The sequence below is a fragment of the Athalia rosae genome, chromosome 1, assembly GCF_917208135.1.
Source record: "Athalia rosae chromosome 1, iyAthRosa1.1, whole genome shotgun sequence".
NCBI lineage: Eukaryota > Metazoa > Arthropoda > Insecta > Hymenoptera > Athaliidae > Athalia > Athalia rosae.
In genome coordinates, this window is record NC_064026.1 from 310,170 (window position 1) to 338,147 (window position 27,978).

General features: G+C 42.0%; 3 protein-coding genes and 1 non-coding gene across 17 annotated transcripts; 2 read left to right on the forward strand and 2 right to left on the reverse strand.

The window, feature by feature from the left end:
- Nucleotides 1-217: 217 nt before the first annotated feature.
- On the reverse strand, nucleotides 218-19,140 carry LOC105693417 (hexokinase type 2). Of its 8 annotated transcripts, none has more exons than XM_048650697.1 (8): nucleotides 15,899-16,224; nucleotides 14,988-15,068; nucleotides 2,794-2,956; nucleotides 2,305-2,660; nucleotides 2,146-2,245; nucleotides 1,675-2,029; nucleotides 1,277-1,547; nucleotides 218-1,148 (listed from the first exon to the last, which is right to left on the reverse strand). In XM_048650697.1, exons 1-8 carry the CDS (start codon nucleotides 16,037-16,039, stop codon nucleotides 1,071-1,073), a joined length of 1,545 nt encoding a protein of 514 aa, XP_048506654.1. In that variant the 5' UTR covers nucleotides 16,040-16,224; the 3' UTR covers nucleotides 218-1,070. The 8 variants fall into 8 exon arrangements, with proteins under 8 accessions (XP_048506654.1, XP_048506658.1, XP_012268746.2 ...); XM_048650701.1 differs by lacking the exon at nucleotides 15,899-16,224 and adding an exon at nucleotides 15,565-15,612; XM_012413323.3 differs by lacking the exons at nucleotides 14,988-15,068; nucleotides 15,899-16,224 and adding an exon at nucleotides 18,872-19,140.
- On the forward strand, nucleotides 16,328-23,389 carry LOC105693416 (BRISC complex subunit FAM175B-like). Of its 6 annotated transcripts, none has more exons than XM_048650685.1 (9): nucleotides 16,328-16,486; nucleotides 18,329-18,499; nucleotides 19,982-20,131; nucleotides 20,199-20,429; nucleotides 20,652-20,742; nucleotides 20,835-21,147; nucleotides 21,237-21,377; nucleotides 21,456-21,813; nucleotides 21,914-23,389. In XM_048650685.1, exons 4-9 carry the CDS (start codon nucleotides 20,328-20,330, stop codon nucleotides 22,487-22,489), a joined length of 1,581 nt encoding a protein of 526 aa, XP_048506642.1. In that variant the 5' UTR covers nucleotides 16,328-16,486; nucleotides 18,329-18,499; nucleotides 19,982-20,131; nucleotides 20,199-20,327; the 3' UTR covers nucleotides 22,490-23,389. The 6 variants fall into 6 exon arrangements, with proteins under 6 accessions (XP_048506642.1, XP_048506623.1, XP_020712314.2 ...); XM_048650666.1 differs by having other exon boundaries at nucleotides 20,211-20,429; XM_020856655.2 differs by having other exon boundaries at nucleotides 20,216-20,429.
- On the forward strand, nucleotides 19,819-19,901 carry Trnal-cag. The gene has a single exon. It is a non-coding gene; the product is annotated as a tRNA-Leu (tRNA).
- On the reverse strand, nucleotides 23,125-27,901 carry LOC105693415 (Hermansky-Pudlak syndrome 1 protein homolog). Of its 2 annotated transcripts, none has more exons than XM_012413318.3 (8): nucleotides 26,718-27,901; nucleotides 26,265-26,530; nucleotides 25,733-26,187; nucleotides 25,037-25,664; nucleotides 24,723-24,867; nucleotides 24,538-24,651; nucleotides 24,385-24,470; nucleotides 23,125-24,320 (listed from the first exon to the last, which is right to left on the reverse strand). In XM_012413318.3, exons 1-8 carry the CDS (start codon nucleotides 26,835-26,837, stop codon nucleotides 24,143-24,145), a joined length of 1,992 nt encoding a protein of 663 aa, XP_012268741.2. In that variant the 5' UTR covers nucleotides 26,838-27,901; the 3' UTR covers nucleotides 23,125-24,142. The 2 variants fall into 2 exon arrangements, with proteins under 2 accessions (XP_012268741.2, XP_048506619.1); XM_048650662.1 differs by having other exon boundaries at nucleotides 26,687-26,814.
- Nucleotides 27,902-27,978: the final 77 nt, after the last annotated feature.

A 27,978-nucleotide genomic window follows, 5' to 3' on the forward strand; every position in this document is an offset into this window, starting at 1 on the left:
AGCACAGTATACACAGGTATGTCGGTTGCATGTGTTGTATGCACCTCATGCCGTTTGATTTATGAAAACAGTTTCAAATAATGAGAATAAGGTAAAAACAAATAAGACGAGTAAATAAAACAAAACGAAAAAAAAAGAGACAAAACCGTTATCGCATTTGAATTATCCTAGATCAGATTTTTGCCACAGCACACACAGTTGTATAACAGATAATCTCTTCGTCTTTTACCGTCGTTATTTTATTTTCAAACCACACATGATTTCTATAGTACTGTAGGAATAATACCTAATTGAATTTGAATTCATTTATCTTTCACGCTTATTTGTTCAAATTTTCCCCAGATATTCACAATATTCATTCGCTTATTCAACTCATTTATTTATTGATTATAAATATAATGTATCTATAGCAGCGGTTCACGACTGTTACGATTCCGAAGGTATAACAGGTATTTTATTCAATAGCTGCTACAGCGCGGTGTCGAAAATAGTCGATTCTATCTTGTGTTAGTACATTGTTTCTTAAGTCTCGTTATACCAACGGACTAATTAACGGTTTTGGCATAGCGACAGCTGTCAATTGTCCTTACGCACAATAACACGCGACTATAAGTATTTGCGCTAACTAAGTCAATGGTTTAACATGTATTTTATTTTAAGTATAATATATATTATGGATGTAACAAGAACTCCAATGATACCGAACCACTACTATACATTATATATATCGATTCTATGCATAACTAAAAGATATTTAACTGTCCACGCCAAGGTCGTGTCTTTAGGAACCGAATTATTAACGATGATCCACTTCAATATTACACCAACTATGTGCATACATAATGTTTGTATACAATAATCAGCCTAATAATCAGCACGCCCCGGATCATAAACGCTTTATACCATATGATTCGGCAATAGCGCTGTTGCTCTCGCCCTATCTAACCGTAAGCTTACTCACTTGTGCTCTATGTACATAAATGTGCTGATTACGTTCTCGTTGATTAATTGAATTAAGTAAAAAATTATGGTTATCAGATGATAAACAGACGTGATCAGATGAGGTGCGTTCACCGGTCTCGCGATGCAACCGCTGCTACCAAGGCTGCTCCACGACCGCTTCCGTCCTCGGACAACATCAGGCCAAACTGAGGGATTATAAAAAGTAAACAAATAAGTACAGCAATCGTCGTGGCGAGCTCCTTTGAAACTGAATTTCACGAATACCCGCGAACCAAACTCGGGGGAAAACAAGCGAACTTGATAAAAATCTTGCCTTATGGCTCTGTAGTTGTCCGATTTTTTCCGTCATCAAATCATGGAAGTGGGGGTGGAACCTGTAGACCGATCCATCGATGCCAACGGTAACGTTGTCCTCGCCCATTTTGTTAAGAAGAGTGGCTATACCGGCACTCGAAAGATGGGCAGCTCTCCGTGATACAACGGAGCAAACGTACCTGACGTTTTCACAGTCCTGGTCACCCGCGTTACGGATACCCAACTCCGCCAAAACTTGTCGGCAATTCGTGTACTTGCCCTTGGGGTCGCTATACAATTATAGAATTCAGCGTTATTTTTCACACCCATCCCGATGTACGATTTTCATTATTTTTGTATTTCATGCGAAGACCTAGACAACACCGAGGCTAACGACGACGCGTCGAAATTGCTCACCTTTCTATCTCGGAAACATATTTGGTGAAAAATTTCCCCCTTTTCTTCAGGCCACTTGGGCACTTTCCGCCGAATAATAGCCCGTTACTCGACAGTTTTTCAAGTACAAGTCGCGTCAGCTCGCCCATGTACATTCCGGATATCATCTTTTCGAATATTTGCTTTTTCGGGTTTATGGAATTCTCGTCGATATCCCGGTCGTACTCTGTAAGAACGAAATCTATGACACCGCCTTCCCCGAAGGCGCCCCACTCCGTGTTTATCAGCATATTTGGCTTGTCGTAATGACCACTTTCGTGATTTATGCACTCTACGTTACTCGTCTTCTCCACGTAGCACGCGTTCGATCCCGTACCTGGAATCAAATACCGGTTAATCGAGCCATTTCCATTTTCGTCCTCATCCGAATAGCAGGTACGATATTTCTCTCGTCATCTTTTTATCGAGTAGGTAAACGTGGTCGAAGCTCACCGACTATGAGTCCGATGCGACAGTTGTGATTTTTCCACGCGCAAGACATCAGGGTACCTGTTGTATCGTTCAAAATTGCACAGATGTCGATTTTCACATCCTGAAATTGATTCGATTACACTTCACGTATGATTGAGGAACCCCTCACGATATACTAACATTTCTCCTGGCGATAGCCGCCTCCAGTAGTGCGACTACATCCTCTTCCACGACGCCGCTGCAGTTGAATCCCTTGGTCCACCTGACAAGTCTGCCCTGCGTGAGTCCCAGTTGAGTCAGGGGAAAACTGAAGGTGAACCCAAGGGGTAGAATTACGTCATCCAGACAAAGATCCTTGATGAAGAGTGCGAGACATTGAGCGATGTGATCGAACAACTGCTCCCCCGTTCCCAGCATAAGGCTCTGAGGTATCGCATAGATTTTACTCTTCATGTCAAAATTGTTACCGTCCAGCGTTATCAGCAATACGCGAAAATTCGTACCGCCCAAATCCAATGCCAAGAACTTTCCTCTTTCTGAAAAATTATGGCATCATTCACACGTTAATACTTTTCGAATGAATTCGGTATTCGTTGCAAGTTGGAGAGGAATTCTCGACGATAGCTTGCATCCGCGAACAGCGACATACACGTGATTATTGATTCTTACCCGAGCCGTTCGGAAGGTCTTGAACGTAAGTTGTGAAGCATTTTACCACAGCATCTTTGTGCGTTGCCTTTGACAATCCTCTTTGTATTTCTTCCGTAAGTTTTTGCATGACAAGTTTGAGCTGATCATCGGACAGGACGAGATCCTTGCACGCTTCCCTTATCTGGAAAACGAAGAACCAACCGATCGTTAGCATAGTTCAATGGTCGATATTACCCTACGAACACATTGCCAGAATTATTGTTCAAGGTCGAGAAAAATTCCAAATCGCAATGACCGGATCGAAGAGTATGAACTCTGATATCCCATGAACGGTTCGTTCCATCCATCTGGTATCGTAACGTAATAAATCGAATCGCGGAACGCGGGGTACAAAGTTCGTTATACGATACACCGTACTATCCAGCTGGATACATAGGAGGGTCGGTTTGTATCGGATACGAGCGCACCGTTACGGTATAAAGCGACAAGTGATCTGCATCGGGGGCAGAGGTTGAGAGTCAAAGAACCGATTGGTGGGCATTACATACATATGTGTCGTAACTCTCACCGCACGAGCCTTGATTCAATTCATCAATTGTCCGATCCGATTGACCTTGTCGAAGAGACATAAAACTAAAGGAGAAGAGAACCGCGGTCCTTCTTAAAGATCCGCGCAAGTTCACGATCGCTCCATACTATAGTTACACACACTATCTTCCGGTTGCGAGCACAACGAGGCGCAATCGATCCACGGGATTCGCCGTTTTCCATTTCTTAGATTTCACAATTTTTATTCGGTATGTAGTATACCAAGTATACCATACACGTACGAAGAATCGTTATTACGCGTGTAGAAATAAATGTGATACACATACGCGGATGTTATCTAAGTACATGCGATACGTGATTATTCATCGATACCGATTGTGAGGTTTCGTGAGCGCGAATTAGAGATCAAAACTTGTGACAACCTCGTACGTCGTACCATATTCTGGAAAATTCCACAACATAGACGTGTCCGACGCATCGGACGAGTTCTAGCTAATTAGTCAATTACACACATTCGAATGGATTCGTACACACAATTGCTACATATTGCATCTACCTCACGTATACACGTACCTTGTGTATATTTATAGGTACGTATGTGTGCGCTACGCGCACGTGTACCCGCCCGTTCGATAATAACGTGTAACCAGAGACAATGCGCGATATGTACGGGTATAATATAGGTGAACCGAAATCGGTATACACGAATCTTCGCTAACGATAAGAATGAGCGATAGTCGACGAAGCCGAATGATAAGGAAAATCTCAACTACGCGAAAAGATGAGTCGAGGAAAAGAGTTGCCGTCCCATCAATGAAGCTAGCAGATGCTGGACTTACTTTTACAATAACCGGGGAAACCTAATTCCAGCGTTGTAGTTTATAAGAAGTGGCATTGGTTCGATACTCATTAGCATGCGAAGCCGAGGGTTATCAACGTTATCGAGTGTAGCGCGCGAACAACGGAACAATATGTAAATATGATACATATTGCACGATACGATCATCTATCCTGGGTTCCAGTTGAAAACATTCCCGATCGAGTCATTGGCCGGTGCTGTATGGATAGGTGAACAATATGAGTGCGGAAACGCAACAGCTTTACCATCGTGAAATAATAATCAATGTCCTCGGTACAGGTGTACGACTCCAATCCGTGTACCGAGTATCAAAATCACCGAAAGAGGTCTTTCGTGGTCTTCGCTGCGATGTCGTCGCACTTGTGCGGCTCATAGCAAGTACGTTGGTCGACGATTCCAATTCTCATGATAATCATGGGCATCGATTAATTCTCTTTTTCTCTCGATTTTTTTCCCCTTTCTCAATTGTCAAAGATAATATCTTGTGACGTTTTATACCAATAATTTGGATATTTTTCTTATTTCCTTGCGCGTCGCGTACGTCCGCGCGCGTTTCGACAAATATTTTCCGCTTAAGCAGGTACAGGTACAAAGTACGTACCCGATGCAATTGCAATATGGACGAATAATAGCCGTGACAGTGATTGATTACCGGTGGCATTTGACGCGGAAAGGACCGAAAGGCTGCGCACATGCCGCGGTCAACTTCTCCGACATTCGTATGTAACAAAAATATCACCTATCGATTTATTCGTGGCGAAATTAATTGTAGATGTGTGGAAATTTGGAAGACAGGAGATAATTATTATGTCAATACCACATCTACGCCATCCGATAGGCGTGGTTTTCACGCCGTGTCCGAAGTTTATTGCATATGTCATACTCGATAAATTGTCGTTGCATAAGCTTCCAATCGCGCGTACAGTCGAGTAGACCAAGTTGAGCGCACGTGGTCTACGAGTTGTTACAGGCCAGTAAGGCAGTAAGGTAAATAACAGCCGTACACATGTCTGCGATGATATATGTATCGTTCATTTCATGCTCTTCTTATCTAATTCATATTTCACTCGTTCGTCTCGTCAGCTGTTCCCACATAACGATCGCTGCGACGCGTGATCCCCGATCAAAAAATCGCCCCGCTCTACGTATCCCGTGGCGGCTGCAGCCGTCGGCGGACAATCGTTACGGCGGAATGTTGACCTCGCGCCATCGTCCTTGCAAGGTCACGCGCGAAAAGATGCCGCCGGCTTGCCCCGCAGACCAGGCTTGACCTATATCTGATCGATCAAGAGTAAAGTGTGTCACATCGCACGTTGCGAGACTAACGACGAATCGAACCTTCGAGCTCGCCGCTCGCAGGTAGACAGACGTTACGCGTCCCCCTCGCCGGGAAGATTGCCTCACCGATCTGGAAGACCGACGATTCCGACGAAATACTCGCGTCCGAATAGGTACAGGGGTTCGTTACAGGAGAGGACCTTGCCTTTCCTCGATCATCTCGGCCTCCGATGTCTACGGATCGCACGATAGGATTAGTCGGTCGATCGATTCGCACTTTCTTTGGTACGCGTCACTTTCTGCAGCACATATACGACCTCGAAGTTCAACCGCAGTAGCAAGGTTCTGTGCGAACTATATCGACATACAGACGGTGTGAGCTGAATAGATTTCGTTAGACCGTGCATCTATGTGTACGTGTTGCGTAGGCTGCCAAACGATACATGGATATGATGCATATCCATGTATACACGCAGTTTCCTGACGGTTTTTTTCTTCCATTTTCTCTGTTATCCACGTCCTCCGCGTAGATTAGGTTCTATTGTTAACGTATTTTTACATCGGGAGAAAAGCGAGGAACACGTGCGCCTTGCAAAGCGAGACCGACATAATCGTATACGTCAACGAGTCGCGTATTATCCTGTCATAATAGGTGTGTGTCGGCGGTAATGCGATAGAATGTAACGTACTTGCGAAGACATAACGAACAACCGCAATTCTTTCATTCTCCGTCTCCGAAGAAGGCTAGTCGAAAGGCTAGTTGATAATTTTGCTCGAGTATGTGATAAATACTCGCAATTACATGTCCTCAGCGCAACAATAGCATGCACGTATGCATAGGTGTACGTCACGTGTACACATAACGTATTATAAACACGAAAGTAGGCGTGGGGATGTAGTTGTAACGTGAACCTCGGGTACCCGAGTACACGAGGTGATAACGAAAAAAAGGTCGAATCTAGCAGCGGCGAGCGTTATACCCGCGCCGTGCCTCGTATCGACTGCTTACCTCCGGTGATATAGGACTCCTCATTCCCATTATCCGCGAAAATCCACTTTATTCGGAAAGAATTTCTCACCACCGGCACAATCGGAGATTGTCGAATAACAACGACCGTCCTATTTCTTTTTTCCTCGTCCTTTGATCCGTACAACGAATTATTTGACGAGCCCAAGCGCGCCCGATTCCGAGTACAATTGAATACTTAATCGAATAATCGAATAATCTTTACGAAACGTCCGGCGTATTGATCACCAAACCTCGTAGAGGACGCGTTAAATCATTTGATAATTATCGGCGTGCGTTGGAAGAACGACGTCGGATCGAGTTCGATGTCGGTCCACGCCAGTACGGCTACTGAGAGGTGATTGCGGCGATTCAGTGTACGTTGTACCTCGACTTTGAGGGGCTTGCGCGTCTCCACCAACCAACGATCTCGTAGAGTCGCGGAGGCGAAGAACACACTCGCACCCACACCGCGAGTATCCCTATCGGTGAAACCAGTCGCGCACCTCGCTCCCTCTCGCTCCTGATTATCCGGCGGCGCAATCGAGGGAAAGAGAGGAAAATGGGCAGCGTACAACGATGATATGTGCGCGCGCGCTATGAATGAGTGCGCAAAGGAGGGAGGGAGAGGGGGAGAGAGGGAGAGAGGGAGAGAGAATCAAACGCGAAGGAGCGTCAAGGGCGAAAAGGTCGCGAAAGTCCCAAGCCTGGAGAGGTACCGCGAAAGCATGATAATGTACGTACGTGCACATCGTGGTTCGCGGCGTGCCGATGCGTCGATGCGAGATACCGCAAGCGCGGCATATCGGCCGCGTGTTGAAAAATTCGCTGAAATATGAATTGTCATCACGCGGAGGCACATATCCTCGAAAGCCCACGGTGGTTTTCACTGTTCGGACCGACGTTCGATGCATGGCATCCATAGAAATTATCGTCGCGATGTACCTACCGCGGATTATGGCATTATTCGACGTTAACTGTTTCAATCGCCTCTCGCCGCAACGCATATGGCTCAAGTTTGATAACTGGAGAGTGACAAAGTCCGCGAAAGGATATTCAACAACGATACACGCACGCCTCATTAAAAAGGTCGTTGGTTGACAACCGAATATTTAATGAACGGTGGCAGGATGACATTCGCTTCGTTCTTAATTGCTGCACGTCGATCCCTTTTTTTTTTTTTCTAAATTTCACGGGATGATGCAACGATCGATTGCGCGATGCCATCGGTTATTGTTATCAGCCGTATGTACAGATGCGAAGCAGGACCTGTGGAACGTCCGTACTCGAGGATGAGAAGGATTGCCATCGAGCGCAGAGTTGCGTCATACGGTGCAACGAGATTCGAGTGCGTGAATTTTGGATCTGATGCAACGTCGGTTTGCATTGGGTCGAGAACTCGACCGATTTTGAATTTAGGTACATCCCTGGGGCCCTGATCGCGAGAGAAACGCGCAGCTCCACCGCATAGGCCGTGCTGTTTTGCGATTGGTCAACGGGCAGGGGGCTCGAACCGGAGTCCCTGGCTCGAACGGTCGATCCCTTCGTTGACGTCATCCCTACCGGCATGCCTTGCGACATTCTCGCGTGGCTTACACGACGCCTCGGAGTCCCGCGCATGCCAGCGTTGTGCTATATCTCCATCCGAACGCGAGATCCCAGCTGTACCTGACGTGCAACCGTCCACGTAATCCTTCCCTTTCTCAGGGATAACGCGGTGCCGTACGACACACGCGATATTGCGTCCAAGAGGAAGAGTCTTGGCTCTCAAGTTTGTTCTTACAAATATTATCGATGAAAGCTGGTGGATTCGGAAGATATTCGAACAAGATTTCATCCCTCAGAGATTTTCGAAGATAAATATGATCAGATGTGAATTTCGGTAAACAGGGTACCACCAATCGGAGCACGTCATTAATTGTAACTTCTCTTGCAAAGCTCCGCAGTTCGGTAGTCGAATTATTTTATCGCATTGCGTTCCACAGATATATCCGAACAAAAGTTTGGCGTACTCTCCGATGATCGCGGGGGTACCGTTTTGCACATAACTCATACATACAGATAATACACATAACAATATGTGAAATACATGGAGCCGACGTATCCGCGGTATAATTACGAGAGGGGAGAGAGCGAAACTCAAATGGGAGAGAATCGGAAATGAATGAAACGGGATAACCGAGGATTGTGGATAATTTCTCTGCTAGAATAAACCTAGAAGTAAATTTCCAGCTATTTGATAGGTACAAAGTAAACAAGATAAAACACCTGATAAAATAAAGATGAACTGCACACGGATGGGATGGTACTTGTGTCAAGCGACGAAGTAGAAGAGTGTAGGTATACATACATATTTGTGTACGGACTTGGAAAACATGATGATACGCGCGCGGTTACAAGCCTTCGTCGAGACTTCTTACGTAATCTGCGCATCGGAGGCTCGTCCCGGACTTTTTACCGGAATCGCGATAATGTATCGAAGGGGCACGTTATTATCGGAACGGAGGATCCGTTCGCGGTGGTATTGGATCGGTTCGGCGATCGGAGACTTCGGAAGTTTAAACTTTTATCACCATAACAATGAGTTATCTTCGGCAACGCGATGACTGTGCGATCATCTTTCTGCAATTGATTCGTGAAAGAGGATTAAAGAAGATTCGTTTCGCAATCGATAGTGTCTGAAGCGATAACCGTACATACATACCAATTATTTGGTGTACGTACGTGTGGTGTGACGAAATATTATGTTTCACCTAAATCACGACGTGACAGATATTAGAAACCACACAAACAGGAATTTTATTACCAACGATAAAATGATACTAGTGATATAAAACAATTATGAAACATATTTCGCGTGCGATTCATCGCGATGATATTCGCTGATCGTATAACGTATCATACGAACGTCAAATCGGTCGATTTTTTGAAAAACGTTTCGCGAATACGAGGACTTTCCACAGATATGAGTTATCGAAAGGTAATACAGGGTAAAGTCGGAACAGACGCCCCAGTGGGGGAGATGGCCGATCGTCGATATTTCATCAAATGGCTACGATAGTTGTAAAAAAATATCTTCACTTCGCACCGTTGCCAAAACTTTAAATGTTGAGCTTGTGCAATAAAAATATATTTCCATAGAACTAGTAATTTGTTTCGACACATTTCCCTTAGGTGGGGCATCCGTTATCCCGACCTCATCCTAAGGTACGAGCTGTACAGCTGTATACGGAGCATTGCATCGAAGCACGTACGCGTAATATATGTATGTATACATATACGGCTATTCGAATTCGCGGTACATGCTTTCGATTACCTAGAGGCGATATTCCAAGCGTGAGCTATACCTGCATCTCGTCACGTAGAGAGCGTGGAGAAACGCGTTAGGAGGGGTAGATATACATGAGATCGGAAAAAGTGAAAACGGTAATATGTGACGTCGCATGGAGCAGGTCCCGCAAATTTCTTACTCCGAAAAATTACATTTCCCGCAGTTACAAGCGCCAATTGCATCTGCTGCAGTTATCGTTACAGTATTCTCGGGCATCAAACCGTTTCTCTCCCATAATGTCATATGATGAAATAAGCAGGGATTAGATGTAACAAAATGGACACATGCGGCACTCACTTCTCAATCTGACGCAATCTGTATGATATTAACCTTTAGAGTACCGGAATTTGAAGTATCGAATCTCGGTAGAAAAGTGGTATAGAGACGGTACGTACTCTACACACGCGTCCTCCTTTTGATTTAAACTTCCCCTTCCTTTGATTTCCGAGAAGAAGGAAGTTATTCGTACGCATGTGAATCAGGTATTTTCCCAGTCTTGAGATAGACGCACGCGGGGCCGTTTTTCCGCGTTTCTCTCTTACCTCTTTGAAAGCAGAAGGTGCTCAAATTGAAAGCAAGTTCAAGGGGTGATTGTCACCGACAACGAAACCGGTACGATTTACTTTTTTTTGGCCATGTGTTAGAGGACAGGCATACATACCGTTTGGCGAGCTATATCTCGTGGCACGCGATTTCGCTACCCCTACCACCGAAGCGAGCGTTCCGTTTTTACCTATTTCATTATTTCGAGGGTGATTGCCTTTTCGAATCTGCATTCATGTTACCGACCATATTGAAAATGGCGGGATTGAGCATCGATCACGTGGATCGTCGTATGATTGTCCTATAGGCAAACGAGATTATAACATACCTAGGTATGTGTATACCGATACATCGTCAGACCACGAGTTGAAATTGAATTTAAAGAATTATCCGAAATGCAAATAACCCTCCACTTAGCATCTGAGTGTTTAACATAATGCAAATAGCTACGTGGATCATTGGCACAAGCGCAAACGTTGGATGGAAACGAACGTCGGCGATCGAGCAAACTGCGCGTCGGCGAATCGCAACGACGACGGCGAACGATGCCGGATCACAGATATATTGCCGGATCGATTGACCGATCGATAACGTTGTTCAACGATCGATGCGTCGGGCGAAATGATTTCGAAAATTCTGCGACTCGATCGGGAGGGTCGCCGTGTCCGTTTCGAAAATGTCCGATTGAAAAATATACAAGCTGCAGAAGGGATGAACTCGAAAACAATTTCGGACGTTATATGCAGCTCGTTCGTATCGTTCGACGGGCGACTGCAGAATGTTGTAGAAAAAATTATAATATCGCCGATGCGAATGCGACTTGAACCGCGTGACGTAACTTCCGTGCGGCATGGATTTGCCATAATTATTATTATTATACGGTCAGTCGCGTGACTATATCGAACCGGTTCGCGGTGAGTCAACACGAGTTATGCGCGCGAATGGATATCGCGAGAGTTATGCGGGGGACATACGTAATGCGTATGTGGATAAACGAATAGACGCGCACGCGTCTATCTGTGCTGACACGTGGGTTGGATGTAGTACTTCTAGCATGCGGAATTGTATCGCGCATCGATTTTCAATCATCGATGCGCACCACAGATTTCGCGATCGTTTCAAATCGCTGCAGTGGCATATTTTATCAACGCGAGCAGCGATGCTATTTTATAAATACGCGATAATCGATGATTCTGATCGAGAGAATCGAAAGATCAATCATTCATGTGTGACAAGGAGAGACCATTGAAAACTGGAAGCTTCTAAATAACTTGTAGTTTCAGCTGAGGTCGGCATACACATATTTATATGGGTATACTATATGTGTACGTATGCGAGACGCGTTCGCGAAAATTCTTTCCCGTTTTTATACGATTAATTATTATTCACGAGAGAACGGGAGAGGGGAAGCGAAAGGGCGCCAAAAACTTGTTGGAATTCCACGTTTTATAGCGTTACCAGTGAACCGCCCAACCACCGTTTAATGTCACCATCGAAGAGACTGTTGTAGAGTCGCGTGTGTTCACACCATTAACCTATATTATCACGGTGAATGGTGACGTATGTATATTTAGGTAACATAATATTTACAGCTGGATGAAATTTTACAATGTTCACTTGGTGACAATCGGTCGGTTATGTATACGATTACCTAATCGCGTAGCGGGCGAACATTCGCCGCAAGAAACCGTCAATTTCAGTCTTGAATATAAGTATTCGCAATCGCGGATTAAATGACGCGGGATATCCTGCAAAAAAAAGTTCATTCGGCGAATCGGCGACGAATGACGAACGATACATCGTAATAAGCGAGAAAAGGGTATAAGGGTATTATTTCAAGTATCAATCGACATCAAAGAGGCAGATGCTGACGGATTCGGCGATCGAGGAAATGAATCTGCTCGGTAGGTAGAACGTAGTTAGGTAGGTGTATTTTGGTATTCCAACAGCAAATGGAATCAGATCGCGCGATTATGTACGAACAACTACGAAAAGTTGTTGAATCGAGCTTGGCCGCGAAGCGATTCAGAATCAACCTCCCGGGCGAACGTGACGTATGGTGTGCATTTGCTGCGCACAGCACCAATCCGAGGATCAGGACTCATTCGCTTTCTCTATGTTCAGCTTGTCCGAAACCCACTCGACGAGGGATTTGGATAATTTTTATACGAAGGACCCCGCGACTAACGTCAGAGAGACCGGAACGACTCGCGTTGTCGCGTTGACGTCAATCGCAACGCGTCATGTTGTCTACGACACCGTACGCGTAATCGGAGACTGCACCATTAGAAATTTAACGGACGTTGGGCACGGTGGGCCAAGCGGTGAATTCGATCGTTTGAACGGCTCGTGCGTTATTCGAAAGCTCGTAATGTAAAATTGCAGATACTCACGAGTTGTTCCGGCGTTGTATTCTTCATGATAACGATAAGCGATCGGTTAGCGGATGATCGAGATCGAGAGGTCAAGTGTGATGACCGACGCAATTGAAAACCGTCCACCCGGTTGACGGATTTTGAATAACCCGTTGGTTCGACGAGATGTCGGCGACTGTATCGGAAATCGGACCAGCCGAGTCTCTGCACTCTTATTATCCCGCAGCAGTGCCGAAGCGCGCGATCGAAGCGAACGACTAAAGAGGTAGGTAAGAACTCGCGAAACTTATACTTTGGAGTCACGATTGTTTTCGTCTCGCCGTCAGATAGTTGGACGTTCGCGGTACGCGTGAACCTAATATCAGAATCAGCAGGTGGTGTCGGGTCGACGCGTTCTCCGTATTATACACACGCGCACTACTTCGGAAGTATTTACATATCGCTAAATGTGAACTGTATTCGTGTCCACACGTGACTATGTCGGTATTGGTACGATTCGTACTCACGGGTGAACAGTGCCCAGCACTTTGCGCAGGTAATGAAACGATTGCGAGATGCGAGAGAGACTGCAATCGCGCGTTGAACACGAGATTTTTTTTTTTTTTCTTTCTCTCAAAAACTAACGGCATCCACATCAACCTCTTGTCGGCGAATTCACGCACTTTACAGTTTATACGCTCGGTTGGAACACCGTAATTAATATTATGGTAGAAAACTCCAACAGAATCGCTATTGCCGATCCGACGTTATACAGGGTGATGAATTTATTTCGAGACACCTGAATATCTCGCCAGCTAGACGTTTTTCGAAAAAATCGTGTAGGTATTCGGCAGATATTCGGCTTCAAGAGGGAAATCTAACGGTATTACTTATTTTCAATTTGGTGAACGGGTTCAAGGTTATTTGAAAGTCAACATCGGTTGTTCAGATGGAAAGCCATATTTTTTCATCAGTTTCGTGATCTACGAAAGGAAACAAACAACATTTGTTCGCTGTCGTATACACACATAGGTAGGTATAGGTACCATTCTCTCGAACGACTTGTGGCGCTAAAATCTACCGTGATACGTGGACCGAGGTAAAAGTGCACAGCTAGTGCCCAGCCACGATACAACGAATACAAAATATCATTCAATTCCTAATCAAGCGAACGGATCTGATGCACTACGACGGATCGCTTGGATCTTCCCCGTGTCGTCGGGTTCGTTTTGCGACTTCTATATACCCACTCCTCTTGTTGTTAAAAATCGTGTTTGCATCGTATGACCTCTTACGTAATCGTTGCTGAGTATGCATCATCATGTATTCGACGATTACGTATAATATGTCCCGATGTATGTGTAGAGAGGCAAAAGAAACGATAGAGATCGCCATCTGATTCGAATAATAACGTCGTACGGATTTAAAGATTTGAAACCCGCGTTATTATTTTTTATTCGAAAGGTGAAGTGTGAAGAAACTATCTTATCTATGATAATTTTATTTGCCACGTATTACAGGGAGACCGATGTGATCGTACGAGTCAATCGTATGCACGAATGTTCAAGGGGCCTCCTTGAGGTGACCTCTAATTTTGACCGGGTCTACCCACAAGGTATTCCTACACCGCGACAATATTTACTAACAATAAGGGGTATTGGGGTAAATAACACAAGCATTCTGCAGGGATAATGACTCGAGGGGTGTGAGGGGAGAACTGCTTTCAACGACAGATGAATGCCTAAATTTTGTACCTTTTCTCACGTACGTTTTGACGAATTCGTGTTTCGCGCGCGGCGGGGAAAGGATGGTTTGAGCGACGGGTCGATGCCACCAGCCATGACATCGTGATATAAATTAGCCCGCGATCGCTCGGGTGCGCTGCCCCGGTGTCGATGAAATATCCATTTCTGTATTTATCGTCGTAATAATATCCACCGTGAGGGTAACAGCCGATAATCGATCGATCGGGAATTATAATAATAAATGCATGTAATTGGAAATAAATTGACAAACCCATTCAACGTCAAGATGTCGGAGATGGGGAGCGTTGGCTGAAGGGTGGTCCGCCGATTATATACCTATCGTTGCGAAACAAATGGAGGTAATACAATATACGGAGCAGAACCCGGGTTCGTTCAAATTTTAATTGAGATCGAGATAAATACGCGATAACCTTCTCATGATTGTATAATAATTACGCGTATAATGAACGGACGCTTCATAGGTGTCGTCTCATGGAAGTTAATAATTATAGATGAATTGTATGAAATTGTAGTGAAATTTATTTGCCTTAGGGGAAACGGGGGGAGCGCACATCCCTGCCTTGTTCTGTTCTTTGCAGCATGGCTTCCTGACGACTACGGTAACCGGCTGAAATTTCAAGGTACAAGGTCAGCCTGTCTCTGTAGAATCAAGGGCACCGAGAGCTGCGCCCTCCTGTTTTTATTAACTCGCAAAAATTCGATCTGCTGATTATTTCCGAGAGCTGAGAGATACAGCGAGCAGATACATGTAGTTCTAATTGCAACTTGGGTGTAAGTTATTTTTATGCCGCGATACGCCTCAGACTGAATTTATGCCACAATTGACGTTATGACCGCACGAATAAAAAAGTCTCTACGGATCCAGCTTAGGTATAATTGAATCTCGACATTTCAATTATAATGATTCTCGTGTGACTTTCCCAATTATTTTCTAATCAATTTTTCATTTGACTGGAAGTGATCAACAGAATCCATTCGAGCAATCTAAATAGTAGGTCACTCCGCAGATTCGAAGTGAAAAAAAGAAATTACCTCGCGGCGAAAGTCTGAATTTATTTGTTATATTGAGTGATACAACGTGATAAAAACTATCGAAAATTTACCAAATTTTCTCCAGGCGAATGACCCCACTCCATATCTCGATTACGGATATTGTAACATTCGAGTTTTCAAACCCATCCGCGCTGGTCCTATAATTTCGTACGGCTGTATGGATTAGGCTTTTGAAACGAAATATTTTTATTTCTGTTCGCGTCACTGACGTAATTTTGACAAGTATGAAATCATTGTGGATCGTACAACATAGTTATACGGATGATCTTCTTTTGGGCGTATCAATTGCGGGCAGTTGTTTCCGTATGTCTGCACAAGTGTGAAGTACGGAGTGTGCTCTACGGGATTGGATATTATATCGATGAACAATTTGCGTGACGTTACCTCACTTATCGGTTGTGGGCTGTACGAATTATTCTCACGATCCGCCGCATCCTGATTATGCTGAATTTCTGTCGAATTCTCCCCATTTTTCGAATAGCAAGTGCAGATTTTACTCAGTAACGAACTATTCTTGGTCTTCATTTCTTATTTTTTGACTTCACGCACAATGAGTGTTGTTTGTGATCTTTGTTTTTTGAGAAAAAAAATAAAAAATAACAATAACAATAACCGATATTCTTCGACAGCCGAATACACATGCGATGAAAATAATTGACCGATGAATTTGAAAATGACGCACTTCTTTTACTCCGAATCGGTTCTACTTATATCCGCCTTCGTTTGAGCGATCATCACTGTCGTTCGTTATCGATTATATACCGTTTTGCCCTTTCAAATTAATTTATCGGTCGACAGGGTTGGAGGACCCACGGCGTTCCGACGCAAAGTGCAGTATATCCTCTGGACGCGGAGGGGATCAAGATATGGGGGCACAGGGGTGTGAGCGGCGTGAAGCACCCAACGTCCTGACCTGCTCTGCCTGTCTCTCGCCTCCTCATCGGGAGCCAATGGCAACGCGTTTTCCAGCAGGTCCGTATTTTACGGGGGTAGTGGAAGAGTTTAGCCGATAAGATTTCGAGCTGCTGAGAAAATTTGGACGATTATGGACACAGCGCTTTGGAAATGAGAGCATTTTTTTTCTAGTATATTCGCATTTGTCGTTGTGTCGAGTGGGTAACGGAAGTACCATAGCTTTCAGTTATTATTGCAGTGGATAAAAAAGTCAGCCACCACATCCCTTATAGCTATGCATATGAGGAGTATCCGAAGCGCAACATGCTCAGCACTCGGCATGGACGTACGTACATGACAAAAATTTGCCCAAATTGTTATTCGACGAGATTTACTGTATCCATACGCTTGTAGAATTCCTTCAATTATACTAATCCTGGCTATTCAAGTGTTTTCACTGAATAACTCGAGGAATAGCTCTTGAAAATAGTTTACAATAATTTTTGCGGCAACTCGAGATGTGCTGTATCGGCGGTAGAGTGGTTTAAAGAGAAAATATTTCGAATCTCCCGATAACTGATAAGAATTAGGTCGGACCCAATAAATATGTGCCATAAAATAATAAAGCTTCGTAGCTCTGCGGCAAAAAGTTATTTTCCATGAGAAACTTGGCAGTATCTTCATTCATTGTCAGCTCTAGAGCGATTAGCGAATCATAAGTATAACCCTAACCTTTGTGTAATACCCATTTATAATATTGCAGAACGGCAAAGTAATTTATTACCGTGCAGCGGCAACAATAATGAATAAACTACTCACATACATAATTCTCCTAGTAAAATAATAAATGGTGATAATCGGTAATAACACCTCTATATTAACGGGATCACATATCTAAATTGTCGCGTGGTCAGTTTATATGGGGGGGGTAATTTGGCAACTAGAAAACAGGATTAGGCTATTCGCCAATCGCCGTGTTTAGATTAATCAGGTGAATCGCAACGGTCGAGTGGTAGCTGTTTATTGTATGAATATTACATATTACCCGCGATTACATAAAACAACGTTTATAAACCTGTACGATGTCGGTACGAGGAAAATATCGACGACGTCCCCATTATAGCGGTGGAAATTCCATAAAATTCTTAATCCTCTGATCCACAGCCTTGTGTCGCCAGTAAAACCCGATCCAGGTAATAAAGTTTCACGTGAAAATTCGTATGGAGTTACGTCACCCCGCGTAACTCTTATGGCTATCGCCGCGGTTCAAGTTCAAATTCTGCGAAGGAATACGCCTTCCGATGCTACAGTTATACCACTTTTGTGATAATCAAATATTAACTGATATCCGATGTCCGATCTACGATTCGTAGGTATTCACGTACGATGCTTTGCAGTGCATAACGCGCAGTTATAAACGTTCTCCTTTGAACATACGATCAGTTGCACACGCGTCTCTGCCTATGCGTATGCTATACACTTCTCATGCGATGCTGAAATTTGCTGTCTAAAACATTGCGAGTTTAGAAGCTGCGCGACGTCCGCTAATTATAGAAATAAAAACTCTACGTGCACGACGAAAATCCCGTTGACATATTCTGTTTTTTTTTTTCTTTTTTGCTTTCTGTTGTAACTGTTAGGTAATAATGATGGATTATCTGCATGGACAAGCGGACGTCGGTGCCATGTTTTACCGACGCTCAATCCTCAATGTACACCCCATTTTATCAGAATGAACGAACGACTCGCCTGCCGAAGAAGAACCAACGTCTTAACAATGAATCTACTTATAGGAGGTCGCACAATCTATTCGAATATTTTCCGCGTTTGTTTTTTTATCATTTGCCAAAGAACGGAGTATCATTGGTCACACGATACTCGGTGTTTTGCGGATCATCATCTTTGCCTTTATCGTTACAGGTAAGATCCAGATTCGTCGAGTGTAGGAAGACATTACTTTACCGTAGATGAAAGAAGCGCGCTGAGGCCCCTGAAAATATCGGTATCTGCAGCAGTCGTGGCGATACCTGCCTACTTATGTTCGAGTGTCAAGGTGACACGGGCGCCCTCAATGGCTCCCCTGAGCCTGAGGTATTCAGTTCAGTGGAACGATGCATAAAGCGTTCCTTATACCTATAGACATCGTCTCACCTCGCATAATTATAACTTGTGGTTGTTACCTATCAGCGATCTAGATGTATATGCGACATATGTATAGGTACATACATACCTGTAAGACTCCGCGGAGTTGTCATGTAAATTCAAGGACAGGGTTTGTAGTTGGGACAGATTCATCTCGATGAACATCATAAAAGCAGGATGAATCGGTATAAATCTGTCCGTTATCGGTCATTATTTGGCTATTGATTTGATTGTTAGAAAAAGCATGTTGAAGGATATCGGGATAGAGAAGTTTGGATTCGAGAGACGTATGTATAACGATATCGTAGCAGATGCACTCACCCGCGCCTCGATATGCTCCCATTTTTCGTTTAGATAATCCCAGGTTTCTTCTTCCATAACCGACTCAGACACTGTACTCGATTACGAATAATTAATCCAGGTATATGCTATTGTTAAAAATTGCACGGCGATGTGGCTTCTGGGTTGAGATTCCGGTCAGACCCCGACGATCTCGCGCGGTAATTGATCAATGAATCGAGAGTGACGAGCTACAGAAGCAGGAGGACTCAAAACTCAAATCTCAAATCTTTCCCTCTTTCGTTTTTATTCTCGCTCCTCGTTATCTCTTTCTCCACTTCGTCGGTCTATTCTCTTGCCTGTCGAGATCGAGTCTGCAAATACAGGGACGCCACGCGCCCCGCGATATATCTTTCACGTTCAAAGTTACGTCACGTACTGGCTAAACTGGCTGAGGTGCTAGACTTCCAACTTCCCATCGCTCGCAACCGGCCAAAAATACACGATTTCAACGCGTATGGAGTATTTTCGGTCTACTAGAGTATGTGTTCAGTTATTTTTTTAGTGTGCGGAATTTGTGCATGCAATGTGTAATTGTTTATTTGATGCACCTATTCGTATGGCTGAATTATAAGCATTAGCACCAACGTTATGCGGATTCATGCCTGCATTTTCGTTGAGTTTTTTTCTTAGGCCTACTTCTTTTTTTACGATGGTTTTTATACTGTGCGCGACAATGGTCCGATTAATTAATCTGATGCCTTATACCTTCCAAATCTGTTTGCAACTGTATAAAAATTGAGCAAAAACTTGACCATTCAATCAAATGAACTGTTCGTTTAATGAATTGTGTTAACTTAATTCGTTACTTCTAATAACCGTCATACCGATGAAAATTTTTTGAACGATTTATTTTATGTGGTTTGAATTGATTAGAATAATTTTTTAATGTTTAATTTAAATTTATTCTCATTCGCTCTATTTGTTATGTCAGGATGGCCGAGCGGTCTAAGGCGCTGCGTTCAGGTCGCAGTCCACTCTGTGGGCGTGGGTTCGAATCCCACTTCTGACAGATTATTATTGATTTTTTTAATCTTCAGTCAACGATCTTGTTAAAAATATGTCATGCTACATTTTTTCTAAATGTTATAGTGGGTGGATTGAATCAGTGGACTTGGCTTCCTGAGATGAAATTACTTGACAGAAATCAATCGCACAAACCATTTGACGGGCGTCAAATTTCCCCGACCAAAAGACGAAAAAATTCAAGACTTCAACAGAACCTGTTTTTCTAACCAAAAGGTGATCTAGTAGATATCGTTTGTGTAAGTGCTAACATGTGACTAGTCTTTGACGTGTTTTTAAAAAGTTTTGAATTCAGGACAGAAGTAATTGGCGTCATTTGACCCGAGTTTGACGGATCATGAAATTCTTAAGGACGTGCGTGCGCATTACGGGTTGAAAGAATGTGAGTTGAACAGCATTCCCCAAACCAACAATGTTGGCAACAAACATGGCAGAGAACGGATCGCTTGTCACAGTGTCAGGAGCAGCCCTCTCCTTACTGTTATACGAGAATGTTCGGAGTCTTGGTGACCAGGTAATGGGAAACAATTATAATTTTTTTCTCATAATTTGCAACAGTATTAGCGTGTAGAATTTTTTCTAAGAGCCATCCAATTATGGATGCTAGCCGCCTTCTGACATAACCTTTTCAAATATGACACTTCGACGATAGGCAATTATTATTTCGTTCAATTTCTATAGGACGTTCAAAAGGTACTCATAAGTATGTACAAATGGCTTACTTATTCTTTTGCAGATTGGATTTTTGGTGGGAGAAGTTGTTGTATTTGTTACTAAGAATGTCACAGATTCAGATCGTCAGATTGAACACATACAAACACACATTGGTACGTCGTTCAAACTTTTATTTTCATGTGTATCCATTTAAAACGAGTTCCTTCTGTTACAATGTGAATTGCTATTGAATTTGCTTTTTCAGAAGTCAATACGATTATTACCTGTCCAACAACAAATTGGCTATGTAATGGGATAGGACAAGTGGACAGGGAAAGGCTTAATGACTTTATACGTAATAAAAGCAAAGAGATTGTTGGTTGGTTTCGTTTCAGAAAAAATGAATCCTTGATACCAACGTTGCAGGATAAAATACTACACAAAGAACTCAGTTCTTTCCTCTGCAGTACCGGTACTCAAGATCATCAATTATTTACCATGTGCCTTCTCAATACATCCACATCAAACCGTGGTGGAACACATAAATTTAGACACGTTTTTCTTCGATATAAAAATGGGTAAGCCACATGTTGAAGCCATGTTTTGCACGGAATAATCTTACGCCTTATCCATTGTTTTTTACCATAAATTCTTCTATTATACCCAGAACCTTTGAGCCAATCCCACTACGAATAAACAATCTACAAGATGACTCTACGCGGCTGGATGGATCGTATTATAAACCAACACCTTTGCACAAATCACTGTCCAAGGCTGACGTGTTTAGCAGAATAATCAATTCTCTCAAGTATGTAGATGAGGGCTGCTTGCGTTATGGTTATGGGGTACTTGATGTCTATGACATATATGAAAATTTCATTTTCAGTTTGAATCTGAAAAAAACACCTGGAACAGAACTGGTAACTTCTATTCAAAAAGCAGCCGAACATCACTTGGATGATTTGATTCCACAATTATCAGACTCAGACCGTGAGGTTGCTCATTTAGAAAACAAAGTTCGTGAACTACAGACTCAAATACTTGCAAAAAAGTTATCAAACAGAACTACTGGACACAAAACATCGTGCACAACAAAATTGAATACTCAGAAAGAAAAGAACGAGCAAGAAAGAGAGAAGAAGAAAGAAGAAACCAAAATGTCCACTGTCAGATTGAAAAACGAATTGATCGACATGTTTAGTAAAGACTGCGATCTACCTATCAAATATGAAGCAACCTTACAGGTGCGTGCTTTTTACTTTGTAGTTTTACATGTTGTACATAAAGTTATCTGGGTCATAGCTGTTTTGTTCTCATCATATGATAATTTCATTGTGTTCACAGAGGCAGCTTTCACACTCACAATCAAACAAACAAAAAAATCTTGTAATCCAGGCGCAGAAGAGTGTGAATGTGAATTCAAAAGTAGTCAATCAAGACAATGAAGAGGAAAATATTGGACATGCGGCTTTAAAATCAAACACAAATAACGTTCAAGATCCATTTGCGGCTGCAGTGGCGGTAATGAAGATGGATATGGGTGGGCACAGTTCAAATAAAGAAAGACGTTCTCAATCCAGAGAGCCGAGCTCGAGTCCACAATTTGTGATCTCCGTTAACCGTTTGGAACGGAATGATTCAAATTCCAGCCCCCCTGGCATTGGAAGGGGAGGGTCCGGTAGGGGCTTTGGAAACCGATCGGTATTATCAGACTCGAATGTTGGATCGAAAAAGGCCCGTCGAGGTAAACCCAAAGTTGCTGCAGAAAAGTACAATGCGGCGAGCCCATCAACCGAGCAAGATAATAAACCAAAGGTTGTTGCACAGCTAGAATTCCCAGTTACTTCCCTGTCTTATAGCCAAGCTGCACGTAAAGCTAATGACACTAATTCAATTCGATCAGACTCGCAAGAGTATTGAAATTATATTGCGGGTCACGAGACGTAAGTTTTGTTCAAACCATGTTATGTATACAAGATTCCAGCACGAGGTTCTGGTAATAATAAAATCACTAACGAATAGAATAATGTCGGAGTTTTTTTTTTATAAAAATTAGAGTTCTGTTTTTCTTTCATCTACATAATAACACAGGGAAACTAGACAACTTCAGTGCGTTTTTATCATAAATAAGTTACTGCGTTAAAGCTCACAGCGACGATCGAGAACAAATTGTTATTCTTAGCAATTGCAAACTTGAGTTTTTACGAATCGTTCGTATTACAACTTTTATTGTTACATGATAGATTTACAACTTGAAACAACTCTGTCTCTATCACGATCACGATTTATCTTATGATGTATGAGCGATGACCTACTCTATTAAAATACGTAATAACTGAGTTGAAATTTTCAGTTGTAGATTCAGACAAAAACTCAGTTTTATACTTCACGTATTTCGAAGCGTAATGAGCTAATCTACTACACGTTGGATTTAATGTGAAACGAGGTCTGCTTATTTGACCATGGTTGAATTTACGCGTAGCTGGAAAAAATAGGAAAAAGCATCTATTGCGTGTAATGATTGAACCTTATTATAAGAATAAATTACTGTGATGTTATGATTTTGAATATTTATTACTGTTGTACTGCTTGACACAAAAATAATCAAACTTGATAAGATCTGCCCTCATTATTTTGCGTAGGGTATTGATAGCGTTAATACATGTGATATGATCAACGAATTCAGGCCCACAGGTCGGGATTCGTTAGCGTGATGTTCATTATATTCAGAGATAAACTCGCTAGAAATATCACGCGTTAGTATTTTATTAAGAACTTCGAAACAAAAGGCTGAAATAAAACTTGTCCAAATATCGCGAAGACGCATTTTTTTATTGTCTTCAACCTAGATTCACCGCATTGTAACGATCTAAAAATTCCAATATTCCTACACTGTTCACAGCAATAATATGGCAACGACAAGAGTTTATCCCATGTACTAATGATTCATTGGCAAGCCGATTTTGGTGATGACATATACTACTAACTACCAACCTAACTAAAAACGAACGTAACGTACATTAAAAGCAGGTACAAAGATGTAAAGATAACGAAGTGTATAGCGTAAGATTTCAGGCATACGTAGAATATGCTAAAGATTGAAACATTTTTCTTTTGAAATACTGTAATAATACGGAATGTAAAGGTGTGTTGGCACTTCTCCAAACTCTCATAAGAACGTTTTCAGGTCCATTGTACGAGGTCTGACTGGATCCGAAATCAACTGATCGGATATTGTTACGATTTTTAATCAATCGTTAGTCACTTTCCAACTGCGGTAATAAAAAAAAAAAAAAAAACCAAAACGTGGCTATTCGCAAAAACTACCACTTTCGTCTTTGTATGCTGCAGAAGAAATGAAGGCTGATAAAATGGGCAAGAGTTTGTCCACCTTACGTACTTCGAATATATATGTCACTCAATTTCACAACTTTCTTCTCATACCTTTTGCCAAGTTCGAGAGTATTACTTTTCCGGAAGATGCTTCCGAAGTAGGTTTAGTGGTGTTGTGGATGTCTCGTATGCATACCGAATTGTATCTCTAATCATACGCCCATACAATTATTATATTTTCTATAACAAGTCAATGGGATTGTTTGGGACACCAGTGACTTCCCATATCGTGGCTGCGAGTCTTCGCGAATGTTCCAATACACAAGACGAGGTTGCCAGTCCTAAATGCACGCAATACAGTTCATAGATTCTAATTTTGCTTGGAGACAATTTCGGGAAACATATTTCCACAAGTTTCCTGAAAAGTACATTTCATAATTATATAGTTTTTCATGTTATCAGTAAATTTTGGACATACACACCTGTAGTAATCACCACAAATGATTCCAGGTGGAGGTAGATTCTTCATCAAATGATTTGGATAGATTTTACACTTGAGTGGTGATCCCTGAAAGTAATAACGCATAAAACTATGTTCAAAAAAATGTTTCAACAATAATTCTCTTGGTACTTACTGAATTATCTTCGAACCACAGAAAATATGCATAATTAAATGTTGTGTCTTTCCACATTACAGATAAATGTCCTTCCTGTAAATGAGCTCGACTGTTATCAACCATCGCCCAAATCTGAAATTAAGATGAATATTAGTAAAGCTGTCTCATGGGAACATCAGTCTACTTTGATATTTAAAATTTACCTTTTTATTAGTGAGGGCTAAGGTTTCTGGACTGGTAAAATCCAGAGTTGGAGCTGTTAGCCTATGTGTTGTCCTGTCTATGTATATGAAATGAACAAGCCCTGGGAATTCTTCTAGATATTTGTTGATTGTTAGGGAAGTTCTCGTGAATAAATGCTATTAAGGATGTATATTATCAGATAGTAGGCTAACCATGCCCGACAAAAGAGCAGAAGTAGTTTGCAATCATCAACTTGAGTTAATTTAGTTTAGATGGAATTGCATTACACGTCATTGAACAATACTCGCAAGCAAAAAAATTTATCAAAGGATATGAGCCAAGGGTGAAGTTTTTCAGAGCTTTGACTTTCAGAAAATTGCTATAGTCGTTCAATTTTTGCTTAACCAATTTGCTCACGGCCAAAATCACATCTATGCCGTGTTTAAGGAAGTTTTTGTCAAAGCAAGTTAGTTGCAACAATTCTTTCATCGTTTCTGTGAATCCTGAAGTACTCGATTCAATTCTCAGGATGCACTCGGGATCCCTAGACTTCAGTAACTCGACATACTTTTTACGTATGAATTCCCATTTCACTTGTAGCCTTCTCTGACACATGTCTATGTCGTTGTTTATGTGATTTCTATTCTTTTTAATACCATCTATGGACTTTTTAATAGCCGTATCCAAGTTGTCGAAAGCTGGTTTTAATTCATCAATATCTTTTTGAAGTTGGAGATTGTTTATAGTATTCAAATGATAGAAAGTGTCATAGAGCCCAGAAGAAGTAGACAAATTGCTTGCCTCTATAATTATAACTAGATTGATTCCATCTGTCAACTCCGTAATGTGAACTGCATTGGCTGTGTAGTTATGACCAGAACCTAGCAGGACTAATTGGCTGTATAAGCCATCTTCAGCCAGTGTATACAATCCATCACTTATAGAAGAATCCCTCGAATCACCTAGGGTGTATGAATTCTGTTAACAAGTATGCTAGGATTTACATTATTCAATCAAAAATTCAAATTACCAAATAAGTTAGTTATATCTTTGCATGTTGGTTTAGCTAATTTGCCTGTAAGACTGAGTTTTGTCTGATCAGTAAGACTGCTTTGTGGAGTCATAAAATTATCACCAAAGTTCTCCTCATTATCCATTAGCTTTCCTTTGTCTCCAGCAACCCAACACAAAAGCATCATCAGTAAAATATCAGAGGCGCTCAGATCCTGAGAATTTTTGCTAGAGTATAACGATAGGAACTTATTCTCTACTAGAACTAGAGCGTGAACATTGCTAAATTCGGATTGAGTTTTCAATTTATCAGTTGCATCGTGAAGTGCCCGCAGAGTTGCAGATGCCAAATCTGGATTAACAGAGAGCTGCTCAACCGCTTCCACAAGCATGCTTTGCTCACATCCATGGAGAGTTATCCAAGCATCGAGCAAAGATGAAACCAGAGATACTCTCTGCTTGTTCCATTTTAATCTGCATGGATAGCGCAATACTTTTTTTCATTACAAATCCTAATTCCCATGGCTGGCAATAATTTTGTCATAACTTACAGGGCTACATCAGGTCCGCATAAATGGCGAACTATAGAAATACAAACTCCCAAAGTTCTCTTCATCAAAGTTACATCACTGCTAGCGATGTAAACAAACATATAGCCCATGAAATCATCGAATACCATGTTAGTGCCATCCTGGCACTGTACCGATGTGTATGAGTTGCCAAATTGACAAGCCATCACACGCTGGGATGTTACAATGGGTGCAAATAATTGAATTATTGTATTTGGACTGAGCTTGGTATTTCCCTCCGTTTGCTCCTGCACAGTTGAGAATTTCTTAATTAGTATCATTAAGTTGAAATGGGATTTTTCAATACTTGTCAAATAATGACACATGATTTATGGTGTATAGTAGGTGTTTGTTCATCAATAATAGCTTGGAGATAGTTTTTAGAAATGTATGATAAATGTAACCTGAGAAAGTCTTGTTTATTTTTGTAATTACTTTATCTTCGGGTATTAGTCCTTGTGTTCCGGCCAATTTCTGTATGTGTACAGCAAATTTTTTGTTGCATTTTGTAAACAGTACATCATTCAAATGATCAAATATCAAAATGCACCTCATTCTCGTCAGATTTTGGCAATTTTTCCTCCTGCAATCTACGCCTAGTTTGAAAAATAGACTCTCAGATTATTTGCATTGTACGGTGTGAAAGAATCTTGGCGATCGTAGATTATCGTTTCTTTTTAGAAAATTAGAACTTTATATTTCTGTGACAAACATCCGCGCAAAATACACCGACCAGTTTAGTACCGACTTGGTACCGACCAGTAAGTAACTGGAGACCCTTCAACCCTATGCCAACCCTATACTTCAACTAGTTGACAGAAGCGTCCTCTTTGACAGGAGAGAAATGTCAACTGCTTCACAATCGCATCAGTCGCATGCGCGTGTATTCCGTGGCGGGTTTTTCAATAGCTTTCCACGAATCGGCATCGTCGTTGACTCGTTTGACTGGAGATTTCTAATGGTTTCAGATTCAAGATTGCAGAATAAACTCCGATCCATGACAATGAGATCGGCCGATCGGAACCAGTCAATCCGTCAATTTGAACAGAATGTTATTTTGGGCCCTCGCGGATCAAAATAGCAAATAAATGTCCTTCCCATAAAATACGAATTTCAAAATACTAGTGCGAAGACTAAAAACTGAATTCTTTGCAGAACTTAATCGATCATAGTGGTAGGTATGTAATCTACAAGCATTTACGTAATGTTTCGTGATCACGACAGATTTTTTTGATTCTAGTAGCTGCTGTGCACACATTATAATTCACGCGGGTCAAACATATCCGTCGAGTTTGTTTCGCTTTTTACTTCTCAGATGTTTTGCGACGACAGGCATTCGTTAGAGTTGATGCTGATGTCTGAAAGTCCATCTTCGGGCTGCGATTGCTCCCTTATTAGTATCACTTAGCGACTTCATTCTAGATTTGACACCAGCGTGAAGCGCAGAAAAATATATATGGTTTGATTTGCGGCCTACATCGGACATTTATTTTGAGTATCTCTTGGTGCGGCGTTCACGTCACCTGGATCATGATAAAAAACATCAAAATTTTAGGATTAAAAAAAAAATCCTCGGATTGTATGAGACAACGATGTAGCATTTCTCTAAATAGGCAAACCAGTATTCGATCTATATTAACTTTGCTTAACTTGAGATGAATCGATAGGTGCGAACTATCGTTGCACGCACTTGCTA